Raw genomic sequence first — 26,493 nt, 5'->3', positions numbered from 1 at the left:
ACGTTACTTGTTGGCTACATCCGAGCCATTTATGAAAATCTCACAATTAAAAGCCGCCCCCCCCCCCCGCCATCGCTCGGTTTCCAAACGCACCATCCACAGACCGAGAAGGTTCCAGGAACCCTCTCCAATCTTTACTTGGCTCACATGTCTCCGGCTTGGTGGGATTTGGGGCACAAATGGTGACCTTAGCACCTCTGGGGTGGGGGGCGGGTGGAGGCAGTTACCGGGCAAGGAGACAGAACATCAGCCAAGGAGTCAACTCTTGATCCCCATCCCAGTGACTTCAGCTGAAAGGTTTGGAAGCTTCCTCTTCCAACCTGCCCGGTTTGCCTCAGCCCCTAACCTTTTTACACAGGACGGAGCGAGATCTTCTCGTCTCAGAAATTTATCTTGTGGGGGGGGGGAGGGGGGGTGTCCCCGGCCCCAAACCCATGGCGACGCTCTTAACTGACAAAAAAGGAGACTTTCACCCACCCCCACCCCACCTGGGCTGGATTTGTGGGCGCTGGTTGACATTCCTCAAAAGGGGGGCTTCTCCCGGTCTCCTGCCGCCCCCTGCCCCCCAACAGCCCTGGAGAAACGGCCGAAAACCGTGGTGTACGCCATTTCTCCGAGGGAGGGCATTTCTGCCAATCTCCCACTGCAATGTCAGGGCCTCAATGACCAGGCGCACAGCTGAAGAGTGGGCCCCCTTGACCAAGGGGCATAGGAAGAGGAGGCCGCCATTGAGCCCCTCGAGCCTGTCCCCCCATTCAATGAGATTGTGGCTGATCTGCGATCTAACTCCATATATCCCACTTTGGCCCATATCCCTTAATACCTTTGGATAACAAAAATCTATCATTCTCAAAAATGAACATTTGATCCAGCATCAATTGCCATTTGCAGAAGAGAGTTCCAAACTTCTACCACCCTGTGTGTGTAGAAGTGTTTCCTAATTTCACTCCTGAAAGGTCTGGCTCTAATTTTTAGGCTATGTCTCCTAGTCCCCACCCAACAGAAATAGTTTTTCTCTATCTACCCCATCAGTTCCCCTTAATATCTTGAAACCTTCGATCAAATCACCCCTTAACCTTATAAGTTCAAGGGAATACAAACCTAGTTTGTGTAATCCCTCCTTGTAACTTAAAGGAACTGGGAGAGAGGCATCAGCCGTCATTCTCCAGGAGAAGAGGGGAGTGAAAACACGAGTTCAAAATTTTTTTTTTTTTTTTTTTTTTTTTTATAAATCAAATCAACTTTTATTGTCATTGTTAGTGCACAAGTGCAGTACAACGAAATGTAGGCTTGCGGCTCCTGAGAGTGTACATTTAGATTAAGACATTTAAACATTCAACATTCATTTGGCTTGTAATACATTAACATTACCATAATAAAGTGCATTGGCAGATGTGCAGGCTTTAGAGTTTATTTGTGGAGTTCAGTAGGATGACAGCCCTGGGAAAGAAGCTGTTCCTAAATCTGGTCGTACGGGTGCGAATGCATCTGTTGCGTCTCCCAGATGGCAGGAGGGCGAACAGACTGTGGCTGGGGTGGGTAGGGTCTTTGATGATGGACCGTGACCTCCGTAAACAGCGTTTCTGGTATATGTGCTCTATGGTCGGTAGCCGGGTGCCGGTAATGCGTTGGGCAGTTTTGACTACCCGCTGCAGGGCTTTCCGGTCATAGTAGCTACAGCTGCCATACCACACTGTGATACAGCTCGTCAGGATGCTCTCTATTGTGCAGCGGTAAAAGTTAGAGAGGATCAGGGGTGACAGGTTACATCCCTTCAGCCTCCTTAGGAAATATAGGTGCTGCTGGGCCTTCTTCACCAGAGAGGAGGTATTGAGGGACCAGGAGAGGTCTTCCGTGAGTTCGGTCCCAGCTGGAGTTGTGTGTCCAATACAGGGCACCGTACCTTTGGAAGGATGTGAAGGCTTTGGAGAGGGTGCAGAAGAGATTTACTAGAGTGGTTCGAGGGATGACAGTTACGTGGATAGACTGGAGAAGCTGGGACTGTTCTCCTTCGAGCAGAGATGGACAAGAGGCAATTTGATAGAGGTGTTCAAAATCGTGAAGGGTTTTTAGAGTAAATAAGGAGAAACTGTTGCCAATGGCTGAAGGGCCGATAACCAGAGGGCACAGATTTAAGGTGATTGGCAGAGGCAACATGAGGGGAAACTTTGTTCACGTAACGAGTGGTTAGGATTTGGAATGCGCTGCCCGATAGGGCGGTGGAGGCAGATTCAATAGTAGCCTTCAAAAGGGAATTGGATAAATACTTGAGGGCGAAAAAAATTGCAGGGATATGGGGAAAGAGCAGGGGGAGTGGGACTAGCTGGATTGCTCTTCCAAAGAGCCCGTGCAGACTCGATGGGCCGAATGGCCTCATTCTGTGCTGTACTAATCTATGATTTTGCGGCCAGAACACTAAGGGGGATGGCAGCGGGCAGGAAGTTAAATTCCAAACGGCTGCCGGAGTCCCGTGTCAATGACTCAGGTATCACATGACCATCTCAGCGCGTGACGTATGCATCACCTCCCAGAATCCCTATTAATAGACGTTCGCTCCTTAAATTATGTGCAATTAAAAAGAGACATCAGGAATGTTTGGTTCACAAGAAATAATTTGGTTGCAAATTCCTAAGCTCACAGCGCCATTGCCAAGTGACGAAATTCATCCTTTCGGTTTACAAGGACTTGCTGTCAAGTCCAGGAAGGGAATGTTAAAAGGGAGGGAGGGAGGGGGGGGAAAACAAATCCACCACCCAACCAGACCTCCCCATCGGTAGATCCAGTCAAGGTCAGTTTGGTGGCGCAATGACTCGGCTCAGAATACCATGCAGCAGGGACAGTCACGGCATGACTTCCCCCTCCAGAGTCTCCAATACCAGCCACGTCTTGCAGGGGGGGGGGTTCATCTCGAAGCTCCAGCCCATCCAGCGAGGGGGGCGGGCGGGCGTAGGAAGGAGGTCCAAGGTCGGAAGCAAGTGTTGCCTTTTGGGAGGACCATGGCACGTGCAGTGGCCAACTACAGTGGCACTTGGTCTGGTCACCTTCTATGCCCACATCCTCAGCTTCATCCCAGTCACATATAGGGGGTGAGGTGGGAATAAACCTTCCCATAAAAGATTCAATCTAAAAGCAGTCACCCTGAGGAGCACCACAGCTGGGACATGAGACTTTTTCGATAATATTTTTGGGATTAAGATGGTCAGCACTGAGGAATCACACATGATCCATCTTGCACAAACACACACTCCCAGGGCAGGCACAGCACGGATTAGATACAGAGTAAAGCTCCCTCTACACTGTCCCATCAAACTCTCCCAGGGCAGGTACAGCACGAGTTAGATACAGAGTAATGCTCCCTCTACACTGCCCCATCAAACTCTCCCAGGGCAGGTACAGCACGAGTTAGATACAGAGTAATGCTCCCTCTACACTGTCCCATCAAACACTCCCAGGGCAGGTTAGATACAGCACAGGTTAGATACAGAGGAAAGCTTTAGATACATTAGAAGAGCACTCCTTGCTACACCAGGCTGCCACTTGAAACTTACCCATCCCATCCTATGGCTTCTAATGCCAATAAATCAGTAGGTTTCACCCTCTGCCCAGTATCAGAGTAGTCTTTAATCTCAGCACCCTGGCTACATTACCACCCAGTGCCAGAGGGGGAAAGGACAGTGTCTGACCCACTGCACCACCCAGTCCCAGAGGGGGAAAGGACAGTGTCTGACCCACTGCACCACCCAGTGCCAGGAGGGGGAAAGGCCAGTGTCTGACCCACTGCACCACCCAGTCCCAGAGGGGGAAAGGACAGTTTCTGACCCACTGCACCACCCAGTCCCAGAGGGGGAAAGGACAGTGTCTGACCCACTGCACTGCCCAGTCGCAGATGGGGAAAGGACAATGTCTGACCCACTGCACCACCCAGTCCCAGAGGGGGAAGGTTCAAGGCCACGAATCAAATCAGGTCCAAACCACACAGTTATGCTGATACTGTCACATCATATCAATGTGTCTCCAGAACTGCTTTGCAACAATGCTAAGGTGGTGATATAAATGCATCAAGAGAGAACAGAAACAGGATGCACCATCCCTCTCTCTGGCCACTGTCTCAGGCTGGACCAGACTATTCACAAGCTCAGCATCCTACTTGACCCTATAACTGAGCTTCCATCCCCATGACCACTCCATCACCAGAACCATCTACCTGCACTTCTGTAACATCACCCGTCTCCGCCCCTGCCTCAGCTCATCTGCTACTGAAACCCTCATCCAGGCTATTGTTAGCTCTAGACTTGACTATTCCAATGCACTCCTGGCTGGCCTCCCACATTCTACCCTCTATATAAAAAAAACACTGGTTCCCGTATCCTAACTCGCATCAAGTCCCGTTCACCCAACACGCCTGCGCTTGTTTACCTACATTGACTCCCAGTCCCCGAATACCTCCATTAAAAAATTCTCATCCTGGTGTTCAAATCCCTCCGTGGCCTCGCCCGCACTTTATTTCCAACTTCCTCCAGCCCAACAATCCTCTGAGATCTCTGCGCTCCTCCAATTCTGGCAACTTGTCCATCCCTGATTTTCCATCGCTCCACCATTGGCGGCCGTGCCTTCCGCTGCCTGGGCCCTAAGCTCTGGAATTCCATCACTCAGCCTCTCTAACTCTCTCGCCTCCTTTAAGATGCTCCTTAAAACCGGCCTCTTTGACCTAACTTTTGGTTGCCTGTCCTAATACCATCTTCTTTGGCTTGGTGTCAATTTTTGTCTGATTATGCTCCTGTGAAGCGCCTTGGGATGTTTTAGTGCATTAACGGTGCTTTATAAATGTAGGTTGTTCAAACTGTTAATCAAGATTAAATACCGTCAGAGTCCACAGATTTGCATCAAAACAGCCACAATGCAAGTCTCCAAAGGTCACGAGACACTGCTGCTGTTCCCCAGGCAGTTGTTGAATGTTCTCACCAGGTCAAGCAAGTATGAGGGCAAGAAACGGCCTCATGTCGTGCAAATTCCTCACCACAAATTAAGACTGTGTTTATACAGCCCTCCCTTGCTCTGCCTCTGCCAAAACTCAGCAATACTGAGCATTAAAACAGACGTCACGCTCGAGGCAAGAGACAGCACATGGACTGCCCTGCAGACTTCTCCTGCTTCACTACAGCTCACTTAATTGACAAACTATCTGGGCCGGAGGAGAGGTGGGGGGGGCCGGGAGGAGGAGCGGGGGGGGGGGGGGGGGGGCCCGGAGGAGGAGCAGGGGGGGGGGGCCCGGAGGAGGAGCGGGGGTGGGGGCCCGGAGGAGGAGCGGGGGGGGCGCCGGAGCCCGGAGGAGGAGCGGGGGGGGGCGCCCGGAGGAGGAGCGGGAGGGCCCGGAGGAGGAGCGGGGTGGGGGGGGCCCGGAGGAGGAGCGGGGGGGGGGGGGGCCGGAGGGGGGGGGGGGCCCGGAGGAGGAGCGGAGGGGGGGCCCGGAGGAGGAGCGGGGGGGGGGGCCCGGAGGAGGAGCAGGGGGGGGGGGGGGCCCGGAGGAGGAGCGGGGGGGGGGGGGGGGGGGCCCGGAGGAGGAGCGGGGGGGGGGGGCCGGAGGAGGAGCGGGGGGGGGGGGGGGGGCCGGAGGAGGAGCGGGGGGGGGGGGGCCCGGAGGAGGAGCGGGGGGGGGGGGCCCGGAGGAGGAGCCGGGGGGGGGGGCCGGAGTAGCAGCAGGGGGGGGGGGGGCGGCGCCCGGAGGAGCCGGGGGGGGGGGCGCCCGGAGGAGCCGGGGGGGCCCGGAGGAGGTGCGGGGGGGGCCCGGAGGAGGAGCGGGGAGGGGGGGGGGGCCGGAGGAGGAGCGGGGGGGGTGGGCGGCCCGGAGGAGGAGCGGCCCAGAGGAGGAGCGGGGTGGGGGGGGGGGGGGGGCCCGGAGGAGGAGCGGGGTGGGGGGGGCCCGGAGGAGGAGCGGGGTGGGGGGGGGCCCGGAGGAGGAGCGGGGTGGGGGGGGGGGGGCCTGGAGGAGCGAGGTGGGGGGGGCCCGGAGGAGGAGCGGGGGGCCCAGAGGAGGGGCGGGGGCCCGGAGGAGGGGCGGGGGCCCGGAGGAGCCGAGGAAAAAAACAGGGAATAAAACCCCTTAACGCCCCAGAGCACTTTACAGCCAGTGAAATACATTTGACGTGTAGTCACTGTGGTAATGTGGGAAATGCAGCAACCAATCTGTGCACAGCAAGCTCCCACAAACAGCGATATGATAATGACCAAATCATCTGTTTTATTGTGAAAATCAGAATTGGTTGAAAACACACAGCAATGAATTCAACCTCAAAAATGAAAACACAACAAAAATTCAATCGTAGATAGAAATAAAGCCATCGAAGCCACTTCCCCCAAACTCGCAGTGTCTCCCATCACCCAGTTTAAAATCTCTCGATCCATCTATTACTGCAGCTCTATCTTCTCGGGCCTCTTCCTTGAAAACAATGGGACCCGGGAGTGCCTGACGTGCAAAGTTTATGCCAACGTTGCCATTAAATTACATTTATCTTACGAGTCTGATTCAGGGTTGATCTAGCAGGGAGGCAAGAACAGCAGTCAACAAACCTCCATGTCACAAAATTCAAACAGAAGAATCAAGTGTGTAAGAGAGAGTTAGGACACCTCTGCTCTACTTTAACCTTGTTCTCTTGTTAAAAGAATTTTAAATCATGTTGGGCTGAAGCCTGCTGGAAAATTAGCGGCAAGATCATCTCACACGCACAAATGAGCCGGCGAGCTCAAGAGGATGAAGAGTTACGCCGTGAGTTGCGAATCTCCAGAACTTGGCGACCGATTTACGCCACTCCACCAGTTGCTTCGTACAAACTGCACCTCGCCCTCAACCTCCCCGTTATAAGAACATAAGAAATAGGAGGAGTCGGCAATTTGGCCCTTTGAGCCTGCTCTGCCATTCAGTAAGATCATGGCTGATCTTCTACCTCATCTCCACTTTCCTGCACTATCCCCATATCCCTCGATTCCCTTAATATTCAAAATTCTATCGATTTCTGTCTTGAATATACTCAACAACTGAGCCTCCACAGCCCTCTGGGGTAGAGAATTCCAAAGATTCACCACCCTCTGACTGAAGAAATTTCTCCTCAACTCAGTCCTAAATGGTCGACCCCTTATTCTGAGAATGACCCCTGGTTCTAGACTCCCCAGCCAGGGGAAACATCCTCCCTGCATCTACCCTGTCAAGCCCTGTAAGAATTTTGTATGTTTCAATGAGATCACCTCTCATTCTTCTAAACTCTAGAGAATATAAGCCTAGTCTACTCAATCTCCCCCCATCCCAGGAACCAGTCTGGTGAACCTTCACTGCACTCCCTCTATGGCAAGTATATCCTTCCTTAGGTAAGGAGACCAAAACTATACACAATACTCCAGCTGTGGTCTCACCAGGGCCCTATATAATTGCAGTAAGACGTCTTTACTCTTATACTCAAATCCTATTGTAATAAAGGCCAACATACCCTTTGCTTTCCTAATTGCTTGCTGTACCTGCATATTAACTCAGTGATTCATATAGAAGGACACCCAGGCCCCTCTGAACACCACTATTCCCCAATCTCTCACCATTTAAAAAATACTCTTGCTTTTCAATGATTTTTAATAACTTGCTGGATTTGCATTATAATTGCCCCATTAAATTCGCCGCAGAAAGTTAAGGCTGGTAAATTTTATTCTGCCTCCCTACTCTCGGGACGACCGGAAGTGCGACGGTGGCCATGAGTCCCAGATCATGTAACACATCACATCAATCTGCCCATAAGATCTGCTACAGGAGGCACCTCATTTCCCCACTCGGTATCTCGGGAGGCCATCGAATGGATAGCCAAACTAGACACAGCACCACCCAGTCCCAGAGGGGGAAAGGACAGTGTCTGACCCACTGCACCAGCCAGTCCCAGAGGGGGAAAGGACAGTGTTTGACCCACCGCACCACCCAGTCCCAGAGGGTGAAAGGACAGTATCTGACCCACTGCACCACCCAGTCCCAGAGGGGGAAAGGACAGTGTCTGACCCACTGCACCACCCAGTCCCAGAGGGGGAAAGGACAGTATTGACCCACTGCAGGGCCTAGCCCCAGAGGGGGAAAGGACAGTATCTGACCCACTGCACCACCCAGTCCCAGAGGGGGAAAGGACAGTGTCTGACCCACTGCACCACCCAGTCCCAGAGGGGGAAAGGACAGTATCTGACCCACTGCAGGGCCTAGCCCCAGAGGGGGAAAGGACAGTATCTGACCCACTGCAGGGCCTAGCCCCAGAGGGGGAAAGGACAGTATCTGACCCACTGCACCACCCAGTCCCAGAGGGGGAAAGGACAGTGTCTGACCCACTGCACCACCCAGTCCCAGAGGGGGAAAGGACAGTATCTGACCCACTGCAGGGCCTAGCCCCAGAGGGGGAAAGGACAGTATCTGACCCACTGCAGGGCCTAGCCCCAGAGGGGGAAAGGACAGTATCTGACCCACTGCAGGGCCTAGCCCCAGAGGGGGAAAAGGACAGTATCTGACCCACTGCAGGGCCTAGCCCCAGAGGGGGAAAGGACAGTGTCTGATCCACTGCACCACACTCTCTCCCACCACTCCCAGACACACATACATGTACAGCATCAGGGGAAGCCCTCAGTGTCTGACTGTCGGATAATTCAGGGCCATGGTCCAGGCCCCTGTGTAACAGGGGGTTTGTTGTCAGAGATTGCCACGGTGACATTCCACAGTATCTTGTCTGTACACATCCAGCTTCCTTTTCAACTGAAATCATTTGCTTGTGACGACGTCATTGGTGGTTTGAGGTCATGTTGCCAAGGTAAACATTTGGAAATTATGGGCTGTAACAGTGTGCAGTCGGAAGGCGGCAGACTGGGAGCAAGTCTATCAACAAACTTCAGACTGAGTGGAACCAGCAACTTTGGGGTATGCAAGGGGGGGGGGGGGGTGGGTGCGCGAGAGTTTTCCTTAAACAGGCCACAGGTAGTGGCCCTGCCAACTCAATTAATTGATCCAGTCAATGACTCAGCCTCACAGACCAGCAAAATCTCAGGGTTTCATCTCCAGTTTGTGGTGAATTAGCTGCTCTCAGCTAGGGTAGATAAGGACATAAGAAATAGGAGCAGGAGTAGGTCATTTGGCCCCTCGAGCCTGCTCTGCCATTCAATAAGATCATGGCTGATCTGATCTTGGCCTCAACTCCACTTCCCTGCCTGCTCCTCATAACCTTTGACTCCCCTGTAGCGCAAATATCTGTCTATCTCCACCTTGAAAATATTCACCGACTCCACAGCTCTCTGGGGAAGAGAATTCCAAAGATTCACGACCCTCAGAGAAGAAATTCCTCCACATCTCCATCTTAAATGGGCGACCCCTTATCCTGAGACTGTGCCCCCTAGTTCTAGATTCCCCCACTAGGGGAAACATCCGCTCAGCCTCTACCCCATCAGTCCCCCTCTCAGTGTCTTATATGTTTCAATAAGATCCCCTCTCATTCTTCTAAACTCCAATGAGTATCGGCCCAACCTGCTCAACCTTTCCTCATAAGACAACCCCCTTCATCTCCGGAATCAACCTCGTGAACCTTCTCTGAACTGCCTCCAATGCAAGTATATCCTTCCTTAAATAAGGTAGGGGTGTTACACTTGGGATCAGCACCTTCACGATGATTGGGTGCAATGGGGGAGGGGCACGGGTGGAGGGGAGGGGATGGGACGAGAAACTAAGCCAGTCAGGGTTGCTGCCCCCCAATTGCCGTAAAGCGGTTGTCGAGCCAGGACAAAAATCAATCAGGCGCCAGTCAACTTTCCAAATGGCCTGCACCCCATGGTCGAATAGCTCGCCAATACTCGCCGTCTGCAGTTCAGAATGGATACCCGACATACCTCCAGTAATGGGTCAGCATCCTCAGAAGAGGGGGGGAATAATTTTTGGAGGGGAGCAAAAGGAAAGCAAGAACTTTCCATTTTTACAGCGCCTTTGCACAGCCTCAGGACGTCCCAAAGCCCGTCACAGCCAATGAAGGACTTTTGACGTGTGGTGCCTGTTGTAATGTAGGAAACGCAAAAGGAACAGGAGTACATTTGGGTCGCATTGACCTGTGGCCCTGGGCCTCCATTCACTGCAATCTTCAAGCACCAGGCTTTGGGGGGGGGGGGGGGGAAGTCATCAAGATAGCCCAGTGACTGCAGCAACACACTGACGTTGCACAGGAAATGCATCATCACATTGGACTCAAATGCAGCAGCTCTGTCCCCCACCACCCCCCAAATCATACAGCACAGAAGGAGGCCACTCGGCCCATCATGCCTGTGCCGGCTCTTTGGTAGAGCTATCCAATTCAGTCCCACTCCCCAAAAGGCACAGAAACCTGAATGTAGCTTTCACCGTGCTCCCTCAGTGTTTACATTTAGATGTCCCACAATTTTCCAAGTCGTCTATCAATTGGCACATCGCCCCAAGACTAGCAACTTCGCCAAGCTGACCTCCCCTCTCTTCCTTCCTTTCTTCTCTGGAAAGTGTGGATTCATTTGGTGTACAGCCCCACCATCACAGGTTGCCCTCCAATATCTCAGCTAAGTGCTCCCCACCACCACCCCCCCCCCGCCCATATGACAATTGGCAGCAGGCTATTCATCCACAGGAGGATCACCACCAATATCAATACACACACATACTTTATCAAGCGGGTCGCCTCGCACACTGGCTAATCACAAGGACCCTGGCTGATTTACCGCCTCGCTAGGCCAGGTCTGCTGAGGCCAACCGCAACGTGCCAACCGCTGCCCCAGCTCAAACCACTAACAACTTGCGTTTATATAGTGCCTCTAATGTAGGGCTGGGAGGAGGTTCATGTGGAGCATAAACACCGTCATAGACCATTTGGGCCGAATGGCTCATTGCTGTGCTGAAAATACATTGTAACATAGTAAAACGTCCCAAGGCGCTTCACAGGAGCAATTATCAAACAAAAATTTGACACCGAGCCACATAAGGTGGTATTAGCACTGGTGACCCAAAGGCTTGGTCAGTAGATTTTAAGGAGCGTTTTAAAAGGAGAAGAGAGAGAGGCGGAGAGGTTCAGGGAGGGAATTCCAGAGCTTAGGCAGCTGAAGGCACGGCCACCAATGGTGGAGCGACGCGATTCGGGGATGCGCAAGAGGCCAGAATTATAGGAGCGCAGAGATCTCGAAGAGTTGTATATAATCACCATTCCTTCATGGATCATCACTGGATCAGAGTCCTGGACTTCCCAACACCTTAGTGGGAGCACCATCACCACAAGGACCGCAGCGGTTCAATGAGCAGGCCTACCACCACCCGCCTTCTCAAAGCTGTTGGTGGGCAATTGGTCCAGAGGCAGTGAACCAATTTTTTAAAATAACAGCAGCCACCTCAACATCCACTGTTGAGGGTTTTCCTAGAAGGAGAGATCGAGTAGAATGGGCCTATAGTCCCTGGAGTTTAGAAGAACGAGAGGTGATCTCGTTGAAACATACAAGATTCTGAGGGGGATTGACAGGGTAGATGCCGAGAGGATGTTTCCCCTGGCTGGAGCGTCTGGAATTAGGAGGCATAGTCTCAGCATAAGGGGTCGGCCATTTAGGACCGAGATGAGGAGGAATTTCTTCCCTCAGAGGGTGGTGAATCTTTGGAATTCTCTGCCCCAGAGGGCTGTGGAGGCTCAGTCGTTGAGTATATTCAAGGCTGTGGTCGATAGATTTTTGGACTCTGGGGGGAAATCAAGGGATATGGGGATGGGGCAGGAAAGTGGGGTTGAGGTGGAAGATCAGCCATGATCTTATTGAATGGCGGAGCAGGCTCGAGGGGCCGTATCCTGCTCCTAATTCTTACATTATTATATTCACTGGGAAAAAGATAATTGGCACTTCTTCCCAACAGGAGAATTGGGAAAGATACTAATTGGGGGAGTGGGGTGAAAGAAAGAGAAATAGTCATGGCCAAGAAAGAGAAAATAAAAGAGAAAGAAACTGATTTGCATCGATACAGCACCATTCCTGTCCTCAGGACATTTCCTTACAGGAAATTAATTACTTTTTGAAGTGCAGTCACGGTTGTTATGTGGGCAAACACCACAGCCAATTTACACACAGCAAGATCCCACAAAGAGCAAATGAGATAAAGTGACCAGTCTGGTGGCATTGCTTGCCACTGGATCTTTTACCTCCATCCGTCTTTCGGATGAGACGTTAAACCCAGGCCCCGTCTGCTCTCCAAGGTGAATGCAAAAGATCCCACAGCACTATTTCGAAGAGGAGCAGTGGAGTCCTGGGCCAATATTTATCCCTCAAATCAACATCACTAAAAAACAGATGATCTGGTTATCACATTGCTGTTTGTGGGAGCTTGCTGTGCGCAAATTGGCAGCCACGTTTCTGACATTGCAACAGTGACTCCACTTCAAAAAGTACTGTATTGGCTGTAAAGCGCTTTGGGACGTCTGGTGGTCATGAAAGGCGCCACAGAAATGCAAGTCTTTCTTCATCAGTCAGACAGGAGCCTCGGTTGAACACCTCGCTCCCTCAGTGCTGCACTGTAGTGTCAGTTTAGATTATGTTCTCAAGTCCTGCAGTGGGGCTTGAACCCGTAACCTTCTGTCTCAGAGGCCAGTGTGGCTCTTTAAAAGGAGGCGGCGGGGTGGATGGCAGCTTGGGAGAGCAAAGCTTGGTAAAGGTCAATGTAGTTTTGTAACACAGGGAAATTCCTCAAACCCGATCTGGATTCAAGTGTGGAATGAACTTCCAAGTATGGGAGTAGAAGCAGACAAAAATCCCTGGCATCATTCCAAAGACCAGTGCCGTGATTGGGTAAGGCCCTGCAGTCTTTCCCCAATGAGTAAGGCAAATGAGCTTTCTCGCACGTATCTAACTTGTGATCATGCCTTGGAATTTAAGAATAAAATGAAAATTGTTTATGATCAACATTTAGTTATTTAAGATAAACATTTTAAGATAAACATTTTTTTAATGTATTCCTGGGATGTGGGCGTCGCTGGCAAGGCCAGCATTTATTGCCCATCCCCAATTACCCTCGAGAAGGTGGTGGTCAGCCACCTTCTTGAACTGCTGTAGTCCGCGTGGTGAGGGTGCTCTCAGTGCTGTTAGGGAGGGAGTTCCAGGATTTTGACCCAGCGAGGATCAAGGATCGGCGATATACTTAGAAACATAGAACACAGAAAAATAAGAGCAGGAGTAGGCCATTTGGCCCTACGAGCCTGCTCCGCCATTCAATATGATCATGGCTGACCCTCTATCTCAATACCATATTCCCGCTCTCTCCCCATACCCCTTGATGCCTTTTGTGTCTAGAAATCTATCTATCTCCTTCTTAAATATATTCAGTGACTTGGCCTCCACAGCCTTCTGTGGTAGAGAATTCCACAGGTTCACCACCCTCTGAATGAAGAAATGTCTCATCAGTCCTAAATGTCCTACCCCATATCCTGAGTGTGACCCCTCATTCTAGCCCCCCCCCCCACCCCACCCCTAACTGTAGTAAGACATCCTTGCTCTAAATCAGGATGGTGAGAGACATGGAGGGGAACTTGGAGGCAACTTAGATATGAATGTAGGAGGTATGATCAGTAAGTTCACAGATGACACGAAAATTGGTGGAGTGGTAAATAGCGAGGAGGGAAGCCTCAGGCTACAGGACGATATAGATGGGCTGGTTAGATGGGCAGAACAGTGGCAAATGGAATTTAACCCTGAAAAGTGTGAAGTGATGCATTTTGAGAGGACTAACAAGGCAAGGGAATACACAATGAATGGTAGGACCCTAGGAAGGACAGAGGAACCTTGGTGTGCATGTACATAGATCCCTGAAGGCAGCAGGACAGGTAGATAAGGTAGTTAAAAAGGCATATGGGATGCATGCTTTCATTAGCCAAGGCAGGGCAGCTTTGATGGAGCGGTACAAAATGCTAGTTAGGCCACAGCTGGAATACGGTGTCTTAGGCAGTCCCTCGGAACCGAGGATGACTTGCTTCCACATTAAAAATTAGTTCACAGGTGACTGATGAGTCCAATGCAGGACCTACAGTCGCTGTCACAGGTGGGGCAGACGGTGGTTGAAGGGGCGGGTGGGTGGGGTGCTTGGGTTGACGTGCGCTCCTTGCACTGCCTGCGTTTGACTTCCGCTTGCTCCCAGCGAATACTGTGTGCAGTTCTGGTCACCACAATATAGGAAGGATGTGATTGCATTGGAAAGGGTGCAGAGGAGATTCACCAGGATGTAACCTGGGCTGGAGCATTTCAGCTATGAAGAGAGACTGGACAGGCTGAGGTTGTTTTCCTTAGAGCAGAGAAGGCTGAGGGGGGACCTGATTGAGGTGTACAAAATTATGAGGGGCATAGATAGGGTAGATAGAAAGGAACTTTTCCCCTTAGTAGAGGGGTCAATAACCAGGGGGGCATAGTTTCAAGGTAAGGAGCAGGAGGTTTAGAGGGGATTTGAGGAAAAACTTTTTCACCCAGAAGGTGGTTGGAATCTGGAACTCACTGCCTGAAAGGGTGGTAGAGGCAGGAACCCTCACAACATTCAAGATGCGTTTAGATGAGCACTTGAAACGCCATAGCATACAAGGCTACGGACCAAGTGCTGGAAAATGGGATTAAAATAGACAGGGCTTGATGGCCGGCGCGGACACGATGGGCCGAAGGGCCTCTTTCCGTGCTGTATAACTCTGACTCTATGGTGGTGTTCCCATGCGCCTGCTGCCCTTGTCCTTGGCAAAAGAAGGAGTGGTGGGAAAAGAGATCAGGAGAACTTTTCTTACGCAGCGAGTTATGATGCCTGAAAGGACAGTGGAGGCAGATTCAACAGTAAAAAAGCAAGACTTGCATTTCTATAGTGCTTTCACAACCACCGGATGTCCCAAAGCCCTGTACAGCCAATGAAGTACTTTTTGGGAGTGTAGTCACTGTTGTAATGTAGGAAACGCGGCAGCCAAATTGCACACAGCAAGCTCCCACAAACAATGTGATAATGACCAGATCTGTTTTTATGTTAGGTTGATTGAGGGATATATATTGGCCCAGGACACGGCGGGGATAACGCCCCTGTAACTTTCAAAAGAGAATTGGATAAATACCTCTAAAGGAAAAATTTGCGGGGCGAATGGTGGGCGGAAAAGAAAGAGTGGGACTAATTGGATCGCTCTTTCAAAAGAGCCGGCATAGGCACGATGGGCCGAATGGCCTCCTTCAGCGCTGTAAGGTTCTGTGAATTTGACACTGGGGCTGACAGCTGGGGTGCGGTGGGGTGGAGTGGGGTGGGGAGACACGGGAGGAGAGGGGCGAAAGAAAGGAGAGAGAGAGAGAGAGAGAGAGGTGTGGAGTGGGGAGGAAAAGAGACATTGTCAAGATAGCACCAGGGCTGGCGTCTTGCTCACCGTGAGGACAGCTCGCTGAAGGTTCCCCCGTGGAGAAGGCGGATTTTGCAGAAGAGGATGCCATTGACGAACGGCACGGCGGAGAGATTCACCACAGTCAGACTGACCAGAAACTTAAACTTTTTCTTTTTCACCAAGAACGCCATCCAGAAACCAACACTCCAGGAGACAAACCTAGGTAACAAAAATATCAAAGAATACAGAAAATCAAAAAGAAACTACCAGCCCGAAATATCAGAAAAGTTAACTTTCATTTTTTTTTTAAATAAAAGAGCACTTAAATAGACGAGACGATTTGATAACGAATATACACTAACGAGAAATGATTAATTTTCTCGCTGGATTCCCATTAAAATCTAGATTTAAAAAAGAAAATAGAAAGAAAATCCATGTAATTATTACGGCGTTTACCTCAAACTATTAACTGGACAATTTTAAATCGAGTCCATTTCGTTTCCGGAGATGTTGAGGCAAAGCTTATCTCGAGTGAAAGGGCGCTCGCTGGTCAATTTCAGGGAGTGAAACTGACACTAGTTGTGGGGAAGAGCAACATTTCCTCAAACACGATAATTCCCCGCACTGCTTGTGAGCTCGGTCTTTATTGCTGTCTTCACTCCAAGTAGCTCTTGCTCCACCAGTTACCGACCTGCTGACGAAAGAGCTGCCACTCACTGACTCCTTCAAGCTTAGCACCTTTTTTCCACTCCCACTTGAAAGACTTGCCTTGTGGGCCGGCGCTGATTGTGATGCTGTTGAAATTCAGGTCCCACTATCCAGGTGTTGGGTCATGTGAGCTGTCCAGCCATCCATTGGCAGCACAGGCAATGTAAACGTCAAGGAGGGGCTGCTCACTGTGATATTCCCTCTTTTAAAGGGGAGTCTCGATCTCCTGGGTGGGAGAGGAATTTTACAAAGTGTTCCTCCTCTCCCACCTCCCTTAGGTTTCCCTTGGAGTGGCTCAGTGGGTAGCACACTCGCCTCTGAGTCAGAAGGTTGTGATTTAAGTCCCCGACTCCGGAGACTTGAACACATAAAGCTAGGCTGACACTCCAGTGCAGTGCTGGGGGAGTGCTGTACTGTCGGAGGTACTGTTTTTTTCGGATGAGATGTTAAACCGAGGCCCCGTCTGCTCTCTCAGGTGGATGTAAAAGATCCCGTGGCACTATTTTGAAGAAGAGCAGGGGGGGGAGTTATTCCCCGGTGTCCTGACCAATATTTATCCCTCAACCAACATAACAAAAGCAGATGATCTGGTCATTATCACATTGCTGTTTGTGGGAGCTTGCTGTGCGCAAATTGGCTGCCGCGCTTCCTACATTACAACAGTGACTCCACTTCGAAAGTACTTCGTTGGTCGTAAAGTGCTTTGAGATGTCCGGTGGTCGTGAAAGGCGCTATAGAAATGCAAGTCTTTCTTTTGGGTTTTATTTTCCCACCTCTCCCAGGAGATTACATGGTTGCCGGGTTGGGAGGTGGGAAGAAGTGTTCAGTCATGATGCGCCGACCACCATGGGTGTGGGGCAGGCTTGATGGACCTGCTGCTCTTTCCCTGCCCATCAATTGCATATGTTCGATTGCTCCTTTTTAACAGTGGGCTAACTGTCGATGGTGGTCCTTGCTCTAAGTAGGACACAATGGGCCGTATTTTGCGACCCCCCATGGGCGCGTACTGCGCAAGTTCCGTGTTTAGGCGCGCGAAGCACATGCACTAAAACCCAGAACTTGTGAACTGTCAAGAATCCCCTTGACAGATCCTCCGCATCCCCGGGAGAAGGGCCTCTGCGGGTGGGGAGTTTGTGCTATTTACCCAACTTCTGCCCGCTGAATGCCCGTTAAATTCTTACGTCTGGTAAAAGCAGGAGTGAGGCCGGTCTTTACCAGCATAAGAGTTTTAAAAAATAGAAAAATAACATTTTATCATTTATACATTAAAAACCCTGTCCAATAAGGTAAGCTTATGTTTAGCCCCGTTAAAACATATTACTGTAAAAAAAATTCAAAAAATTAAATTAAAAAAAAATATTTAATTAAATGGCGTTTTAAACATGTAACTTAAAAAAATTATTTCATGTGTTCGTGTATTTTTTTAAGTGATCCCCATTCATACTTATGGGGATTCCGTATGTACGGAACTCCCATAAGTATGAATGGGGATTCCCTTCTTTTATTGGTTGGGCCGGCCCACGTGATCCCAGGGCCGCTTGCGAACCACCTGCCCCCCTGGGATACGTGGGCCTCTGCCCGCGCGTACCCAGAGAGGCCCAGGATCGCAAGCCTCCGTACCTCCCGGGCCACCAGGTAAATGCGTAGATTTTTTACAGGTCGCAAGCCTCCGATCGCAAATCTTGGGCCTATAGCTTTGCACAACCTCAAAGGGCATCGATTGGAAAATTGGAGAGCACCCCCCCACCCCCAATTGTTGATGCAATCTGTACCTGGGGGTTCTGCAAGGTGCAAAGTTCAGCTTGGGGACCCTGCTATGACCCCACTCAGCAAAATCCCAGTGCAGGTTAAAGCTCGTGGCAGGTAAGACACATGTCCAAACATGTCCCATTTCTGGTTCGAAATTCCAAGGCGTGCAACATAAGGATTTCTATCAACCTACACAGCAATAGCAACAACTTGTATTTATATAGTGCCTTTAACGCTATAAAACATCTCAAGGCACTTCACAGCAGCGATTATCAAACAAAATTTGACACCGAGCCACATAAGGAGATATTAGGACAGGTGACCCAAAGGCTTGGTCAAAGAGGTAGGTTTTAAGGAGCATCTGAAAGGAGGAGAGAGAGGTAGAGAGGCGGAGGGTAGGCATTCCAGAGCTTAGGGCCCAGGCAGCTGAAGGCACGGCCACCAATGGTGGAGCGATGAATCGTGAAAGCGCAGGAGGCCAGAATTGTAAGGGTGGAGGAGCTTACAGAGATAGGGAGGGGCAAGGCCGTGGAGGGGTTTGAAAACAAGGATGAGGATATTAAAACTAGACTGACACTATAGTGCCGTGCTTCAGAAGAGATATTAAACAGGTAATCGAGTGAAGACGAGGCTGAGGGACCCACCAAGTACGTGTCGGAGTATCTACAGAGTGGGTGGAGCACAGAGTCACCAGAATGATACCAGGGCTTTCAGGGTTAAACTTGGCCTGTATTGCCTTGAGTTTAGAAGATTGAGAGGTGATCTGATTAAAAGCAGTAAAGGATTCGACAGGGTAGATAAACGGAAATGATTTCCTCTGGTGGCGGGGGGGGGGGGACGCAGGAGTCCAGAGCAACAGGGCATAATCTTAAAATTAGAGCCAGGCCATTCAAGTACATTTTCCCACAAAGGGGTAGTGATAATCTGGAAGTCTTTCCCTTAAAAGGCTGTGGAAGCTGGGGGTCAACTGAAGCTTTGAAGACTGAGGTCATTACACTTAACATAGAAACATAGAAACATAGAAGATAGGAGCAGGAGTAGGCCATTCGGCCCTTCGAGCCTGCTCCGCCATTCAGTGAGATCATGGCTGATCATTCAAATTCAGTACCCTGTCCCTGCCTTCTCCCCATATCCCTTGATCCCTTTAGCCTTAAGAAATATATCCAACTATTTCTTGAATATATTTAATGAACTGGCCTCCACCGCCCTCTGTGGCAGAGAATTCCACAGGTTCACCACTCTCTGGGTGAAGACATTCCTCCTCATTTCACTCCTAAATGTCCTACCCCTTATCCTTAGACTGTGACCCCTGGTTCTGGACTCCCCGACCATCGGGAACATCCTTCCAGCATCTAGTCTGTCCAGGCCTAACAGAATTTTATAGGTTTCGATGAGATCCCCTCTCAATCTTCTAAACTCCAGTGAGTATAAGCCCAATCGACACAATCTCTCCTCATACGTCATTCCTGCCATCCCAGGTATCAGCCTGGTGAATCTTCGCTGCACTTCTTCCATGGCAAGAACGTCCTTCCTCAGATAAGGCGACCAAAACTGCACACAATACTCAAGGTGCGGTCTCACCAAGGCCCTGTACAACTGCAGCAAGACATCCTTGCTTCTGTACTCGGACCCTCTTGCTACGAAGGCCAACATACCATTTGCCTTCTTAACCGCCTGCTGCACCTGCATGCTTACCTTCAGCGACTGGTGTACAAGAACACCCAGGTCTCTTTGCACTTCCCCTTCTCCCAGTCTATTGCCATTCAAATAATAATCTGCCTTCCTGTTTTTGCCACCAAAGTGGATAACCTCACATTTATCCACATTATAGTGCATTTGCCATGTTTCTGCCCAATCACCTAACCTGTCCAAATCGTACTGGAGTTTCATGACATCCTCCTCACAGCATACCCTCCCACCCAGCTTTGTGTCGTCTGCAAATTTGGAGATATTACATCCAATTCCCTCGTCCAGATCATTAATATATATTGTGAACAGCTGGGGTCCTAGGACCGATCCTTGTGGTACCCCACTAGTCACTGCCTGCCACTCGGAAAATGACCCGTTTATTCCAACTCTTGGCTTTCTGTCCGCCAACCAGTTCTCTATCCAAGTCAATACCTTGCCCCCAATCCGATGTGCCTTAATTTTGCATGCTAATCTCTTATGCGGGACCTTATCGAAAGCCTTCTGAAAGTCCAAATATACCACATCCACTGGTTCTCCCTTATCTATTTTACCAGTTACATCCTCAAAAAATTCCAGTAGATTAGTCAAGCACGATTTACCTTTTGTAAATCCATGTTGACTTTGTCCGATCCTGTCACTGCTTTCCAAGTGCTCTGCTATTACATCTTTTATAATGGACTCTAGCATTTTCCCCACTACCGATGTCAGGCTTACCGGTCTATAATTCCCCGCTTTTTCTCTGCCACCTCTTTTGAATAGTGGGGTAACATTAGCTACCCTCCAATCCATGGGTACTGTTCCAGAGTCTATCGAGTTCTGGAAGATGACCAGCAATGCATCTACTATTTCTAGGGCCACTTCCTTAAGTACCCTGGGATGTAGATTATCAGGCCCTGGGGATTTATCGGCCTTCAGTCCCATCAATTTTCCTAACACCATTTCCCTACACATACTGACTTCTTTCAGTTCCACCCTTTCATCAGACCCTATGTTCCCCGGTATTTCTGGGAGGTTATTTGTGTCCTCCTTTGTGAAGTCAGAACCAAAATATGTATTTAGTTGGTCTGCCATTTCTTTGTTCCCCACAATAAATTCCCCCGATTCTGACTGCAATGGACCTATGCTTGACTTCACCAATCTTTTTCTCTTCACATATCTATAAAAGCTTTTACAGTCAGTTTTTATGTTCCCTGCAAGCTTACTCTCATATTCTATTTTCCCTTTTTTAATTAATCCCTTTGTCCTCCTTTGTTGAATCCTGAACTGCTCCCAATCCTCAGGATTATTGCTTTTTCTGGCCAATTTGTATGTCCTCTCCTTGGATCTTATGCTATCCCTAATTTCCCTTGTTATCCACGGTTGAGTCACCTTTTTTGTTTTATTTTTATGCCAAACTGGGATGAACAACTTCTGTAGTTCATCCATTCGGTCTTTGAATGTTTGCCATTGCCTATCCACCGTCACCCCTTTGAGTGCCATTCCCCAATCAATCCTACCCAACTCGCTCCTCAGACCATCGTAGTTTCCTTTATTTAAATTGAGGACCCTTGTTTCTGAGTCAACTACTTCATTCTCCATCTTAATGAAGAATTCGATCATATTATGATCGCTCCGACCCAAGGGGCCTCGTACAAGATTGCTAATTAATCCTTTCTCGTTACATAATACCCAGTCTAAGATGGCCTGATCTCTGGTTGGTTCCTCGACATATTGGTTCAGGAAACCATCCCGTAAACACTCCAGGAATTCCTCCTCCACAGTATTGTTACCAATTTGGTTAGCCCAATCTATATGTAGATTAAAGTCACCCATGATGACTGCTGTGCCCTTATTGCACGCTTCTTTAATTTCCCTTTTAATGCCATCCCCAACCTCCGCCTTACTGTTTGGAGGTCTATATACCACTCCCACTAATGTTTTTTTCCCCTTAGTATTCCTCAATTCTACCCATACAGATTCCACATCATCAGAGCTAATATCCTTCATTACAATTGTGTCAATCCCTTCTTTAACCAGTAATGCTACCCCACCTCCCTTTCCTTTTTGCCTATCTTTCCTGAATATCGAATACCCCTGGATGTTGAGTTCCCAGTCTTGGCCATCCTTGAGCCACGTTTCCGTAATCCCAACCAAATCATATTCGTTTACCTCTATTTGCACAGCCAATTCATCCACCTTATTACAAATGCTCCTCGCATTAAGACACAAAGCCTTCAGGCTTGTTTATTTAACGCTCTTAGCCCTATTAGAATTATTATTTACTGTGGCCATGTTTGATTTAAACCGTTGATTTCTCTGACTGCCACTTTTGTTTTTCTCCTTCCTATCTTTGGCTTTTATCCTTGTTTCCCTTTCCTCTGTCTCCCTGCTCAGGTTCCCAACCCCCTTCCATTTTAGTTTAAACCCTCCCCCACAGCACTAGCAAACAAACCCCCTAGGACATCGGTCCCAGCCCTGCCCAGGTGCAGACCGTCCGGATTGAACTGGTCCCACCTCCCCCAGAACCGGTTCCAATGTCCCAGGAACTTGAATCCCTCCCCCTGGCACCATTCCTCTAGCCACGTATTCATCTGAAGTATCCTTCTATTTCTACTCTGGCTAACAGGTGGCACTGGTAGCAATCCTGAGATTAATACCTTTGAGGTCCTGTTTTTTAATTTACCCCCTAACTCCCTATATTCCGCTTTTAGGACCTCATCCCGCTTTTTACCTACATCGTTGGTGCCTATATGTACCACGACAACTGGCTGTTCACCCTCCCCTTCCAAGATGTTCTGCAGCCGCTCAGAGACATCCTTGACCCTTGCACCAGGGAGGCAACACACCATCCTGGAGTCTCATTTGCAGCCGCAGAAATGCCTATCTATTCCCCTTACAATTGAATCCCCTATTACTATAGCTCTACCACTCTTTTTCCTCCCATTCTGTGCAGCAGAGCCACCCCTGGTGCCAGGAAGTTGGCTGATGCCTTCCTCTGATAAGCCACCCCCCGCAACAGTACTCAAAGTGGTGTATCTGTTGGCGAGGGGGATGGCCACTGGGGACCCCTGCACTACCTGCCTGCGCCTAGTACCCTGCCTGTTGGTCACCCGTTCCCTTTCTTCCTGTCCAACCTCTACCTGTGGTGTGTCCAACTCCCTAAACGTGCTATTCACGATGTCCCGAGCATCGTGAACGCTCCAGTATGCATCCAATCGCAGCTCCAGCACCGCAATGCGGTCTGTCAGTAGCTGCAGCTGGGTGCACTTCCTGCACACGTAGTTGTCAGGGACACAGGAAGTGTCCCTGAGTTCCCACATTTCGCAGGAGGAGCAGATCATGGGGCCGGGCTGTCCTGCCATGATTTACCCTTTAATTAATTGAGTTTAAATTAAATCAGTCAATCCCACTAATTACACTACAGTTAAATAGTTTTACCAACAGTCCCTGCTACACCAGAGAGACCTTAGAAACTATAAACCAGAGTTAAAGTTTAAAAAAGAGAGAAATACTCACCAACCAATCACTTACCTGCTTCCTGCTGACATCACACTTTGATTACTTTTTACCTCTCTCCCCTGCTGCTGAATTGGTCGGGCCTCGCCTCGCTGCTGCCGCCGCTTTTAACTGCCGCCGCTCCTCGCCCAGGTCCGTCGCTCTGGTCGGGCCTCGCCTCGCTGCTGCCGCCGGTTTTAACTGCCGCCGCTCCTCGCTCCTCGCCCAGGTCCGTCGCTCTGGTCGGGCCTCGCCTCGCTGCCGCCGGTTTTAACTGCCGCCGCTCCTCGCCCAGGTCCGTCGCTCTGGTCGGGCCTCGCCTCGCTGCTGCCGGTTTTAACTGCCGCCGCTCCTCGCTCCTCGCCCAGGTCCGTCGCTCTGGTCGGGCCTCGCCTCGCTGCTGCCGCCGGTTTTAACTGCCGCCGCTCCTCGCTCCTCGCCCAGGTCCGTCGCTCTGGTCGGGCCTCGCCTCGCTGCCGCCGGTTTTAACTGCCGCCGCTCCTCACCCAGGTCCGTCGCTCTGGTCGGGCCTCGCCTCGCTGCTGCCGGTTTTAACTGCCGCCGCTCCTCGCTCCTCGCCCAGGTCCGTCGCTCTGGTCGGGCCTCGCCTCGCTGCTGCCGGTTTTAACTGCCGCCGCTCCTCGCTCCTCGCCCAGGTCCGTCACTCTGGTCGGGCCTCGCCTCGCTGCCACCGCTTTTAAACTGCCGCTGCTCCTCGCTCCTCGCCCAGGTCTGTCGCTCTGGTCAGGCCTCGCCTCGCTGCTGCCGCCGGTTTTAACTGCCGCTGCTCCTCGCTCCTCGCCCAGGTCCATCGTTCTGGTCGGGCCTCGCCTCGCTGCTGCCGCCGGTTTTAACTGCCGCCGCTCCTCGCTCCTCGCCCAGGTCCGTCGCTCTGGTCGGGCCTCGCCTTGCTGCTGCCGGTTTCAAACTGCCGCCAATGCTGCTCTCTCCCAGGTCCAGGTCCAGGCTCTGTGGTCGGGCCTCGTTCACTGCCGGCGGTTTTAAGCTCTGCCGCCGATGCTGCTCTCTCCCAGGTCCAGGCTCTGTTAGGTTCGGGTATCGAGGGCTCAAAGGCGGATAAATGGATTTGAGGTACAGATCAGCCGTGATCTAACTGAATGGCGGAATTGGCTTGAGGGGCTGAATGGCCTCCTCTCGTTCCTAAGTGCCCTATCGGATTCCTTCATTGTTTTTCACACCTGAATCAGATCACCCCTCAACCTTCTAAACTCGAGGGAATATAAGCCAAGTCTGTGCAAGCTGTCCTCGTAATTTAACCCTTTTAGCCCTGGTATCATTCTGGTGAATCTGTGCTGTGCCCCCTCCAAACCCCAGCCATGGCCTCGCCCCCTCCCTATCTCTGTTCTTATGTTTGTATGTTCTTAAGGCCAGTATATCCTTCCTGCGGTGCGGTGCCCAGAACTGGATGCAGTTCTCCAGATGGGGTCTGACCAAGGCTCTGTACCAACTGAACCACAACTTCCTGCCCTTTGTAATCCAGCCCCTTGCGATAAAGACCAACCTTCCTCTTCTTCTTGGGCAGTCCCTCGGAACTGAGGATGACTTGCTTCCACATTAAAAATGAGTTCTCAGGTGACTGATGAGTCCAATGCGGGACCTACAGTCTCTGTCACAGGTGGGGCAGACGGTGGTTGAAGGGGCGGGTGGGTGAGGTGCTTGGGTTGATGTTCGCTCCTTGCGCTGCCTGCGCTTGGCTTCCGCTTGCTCTCGGAGAAGAGACTCGAGGTGTTCGGCGCCTTCCCGGAGACAAGGCCAACACTCCATTAGTCTTTGATTACTTCATATACCTTGCGCACTAGCTTTTAGCAAATGCTGTACCTGTTTTCTTTGGCAAGTTTTATTTTACATATATATACAGAATAAAATATGCAGCACAGACATGCACAGGATTGTTTGGTTCATCCCAACCCTGAGAGGCAGCAAATAAGCACGGTCACTAGGTTATTATCCCCTTATGGTTAAAAGGTAGTATCTCGTGCAGTACTGAGCCATGCCTTTTTTAAATCCGTTCTTGGGATGTGGGCGTCGCTGGCAAGGCCAGCATTTATTGCCCATTCCTAATTGCCCTCAAGAAGCTGGTGGTGAGCTGCCTTCTTGAACCATTGCAGTCCGTGTGGTGATGGTACTCCCACAGTGCTGTTAGGGAGGGAGTTCCAGGATTTTGACCCAGCGACAATGAAGGAACGGCCGTTATATTTCTAAGCCAGGATGGTGTGTGACTTGGAGGGGAACTTGGAGGTGGTGATGTTCCCATGCACCTGCTGCCCTTGTCCTTCTAGGTGGAAGAGGTCGCGGGTTTGGGAGGTGCTGCCGAAGAAGCGTTGGCGAATTGCTGCAGTGCATCTTGTAGATGGTACACACTGCAGCCACGGTGCTGGATTGCAATGTTCTCCACAGTGGAATAGTCTGTTGTCACTCACTGTGCAGTCTCACACACAAAGGATGGCCACTCAGGCAAGAGGTTCAAGAGGGTTGCTGGTGTCCCCAGAACACCACCATAGTAAGGAGGCAGGAAAGAAGATTTAGCAGAAGATAGTTTTAACTGGAGAAACACAGGAATTGTACTTGAAGGGCAGGCCCTGGGCACGCACTGACTCAACTTGAGGTTTAAACAGTTTCGTCATCCAGCTTCTTAAGCATTTCCTTTACCATCTCCTCAGTACACATACCTGCCACGCTCACTATTCTAACAGAGTGGATTAACAGTATTTAACCTGCCTCTGCCCATTTACTTCCCACCTCCCCACTTTCTCGCAACCATTCCTGAAAATGACGCCTGCTTATCGCCCATGGGTGTCACGCACCCGCCAGTAAGTTCAGTCAGGTGGCCATTCCCGCAGTGAGTGCTGGCGGTCTATTTCAAGGTGGTTCAAGGCCTTGGAGAGGGTTCAGAGGAGACTCAACTAGAATGGTACCAGGGATGAGGGACTTCAGTTATGGGGAGAGTCTGGAGAAGTTGGGGTTGTTCGCCTTAGAGCAGAGAAGGTTAAGAAACATAGAAATATAGAAAAATAGGAGCAGGAGTAGGCCATTCGGCCCTTCGAGCCTGCGCCGCCATTCAATATGATCATGGCTGACCCTCTATCTCAATACCATATTCCCGCTCTCTCCCCATACCCCTTGATGCCTTTTGTGTCTAGAAATCTATCTATCTCCTTCTTAAATATACTCAGTGACTTGGCCTCCACAGCTGTCTGTGGTAGAGAATTCCACAGGTTCACCATCCTCTGAGTGAAGAAATTTCTCCTCATCTCAGTCCTAAATGTCCTACCCCGTATCCTGAGACTGTGACCCCTCGTTCTAGCGCCCCCCAGCCAGGGGGAACATCCTTCCTGCATCTAGTCTGTCTAGTCCTGTTAGAATTTTATAAGTTTCAATGAGATCCCCTCTCATTCTTCTAAACTCTAGCGAGTATAAGCCCAATCGACCCAATCTCTCCTCATACATCATTCCTGGCATCCCAGGTATCAGTCTGGTGAATCTT

The 26,493-nt window shown here is 50.5% G+C and overlaps 1 protein-coding gene across 1 annotated transcript in view; it reads right to left on the bottom strand.

The window, feature by feature from the left end:
* Positions 1–16,257, bottom strand: part of LOC147095996 (early estrogen-induced gene 1 protein-like) — a 33,801-nt gene extending 17,544 nt beyond the window's left edge. Inside the window, exons 1-2 of the mRNA XM_085974951.1 lie at positions 15,825–16,257; positions 15,414–15,587 (exon numbers count right to left, since the gene is read on the bottom strand). Coding sequence (XP_085831077.1) covers positions 15,414–15,559 — 146 coding nt within the window. The 5' untranslated portion in view covers positions 15,560–15,587; positions 15,825–16,257. The remainder of the gene's footprint in view (positions 1–15,413; positions 15,588–15,824) is intronic.
* Positions 16,258–26,493: the final 10,236 nt, after the last annotated feature.

Source organism: Somniosus microcephalus, unplaced genomic scaffold (assembly GCF_052327205.1).
Source record: "Somniosus microcephalus isolate GS21.2 unplaced genomic scaffold, FLI_Smic_1.0 unresolved_chr1, whole genome shotgun sequence".
Taxonomy (NCBI): Eukaryota; Metazoa; Chordata; class Chondrichthyes; order Squaliformes; family Somniosidae; genus Somniosus; species Somniosus microcephalus.
The sequence above is the reverse complement of the archived record's forward strand: the minus strand, read 5'-3'. Positions and strand labels throughout refer to the sequence as shown.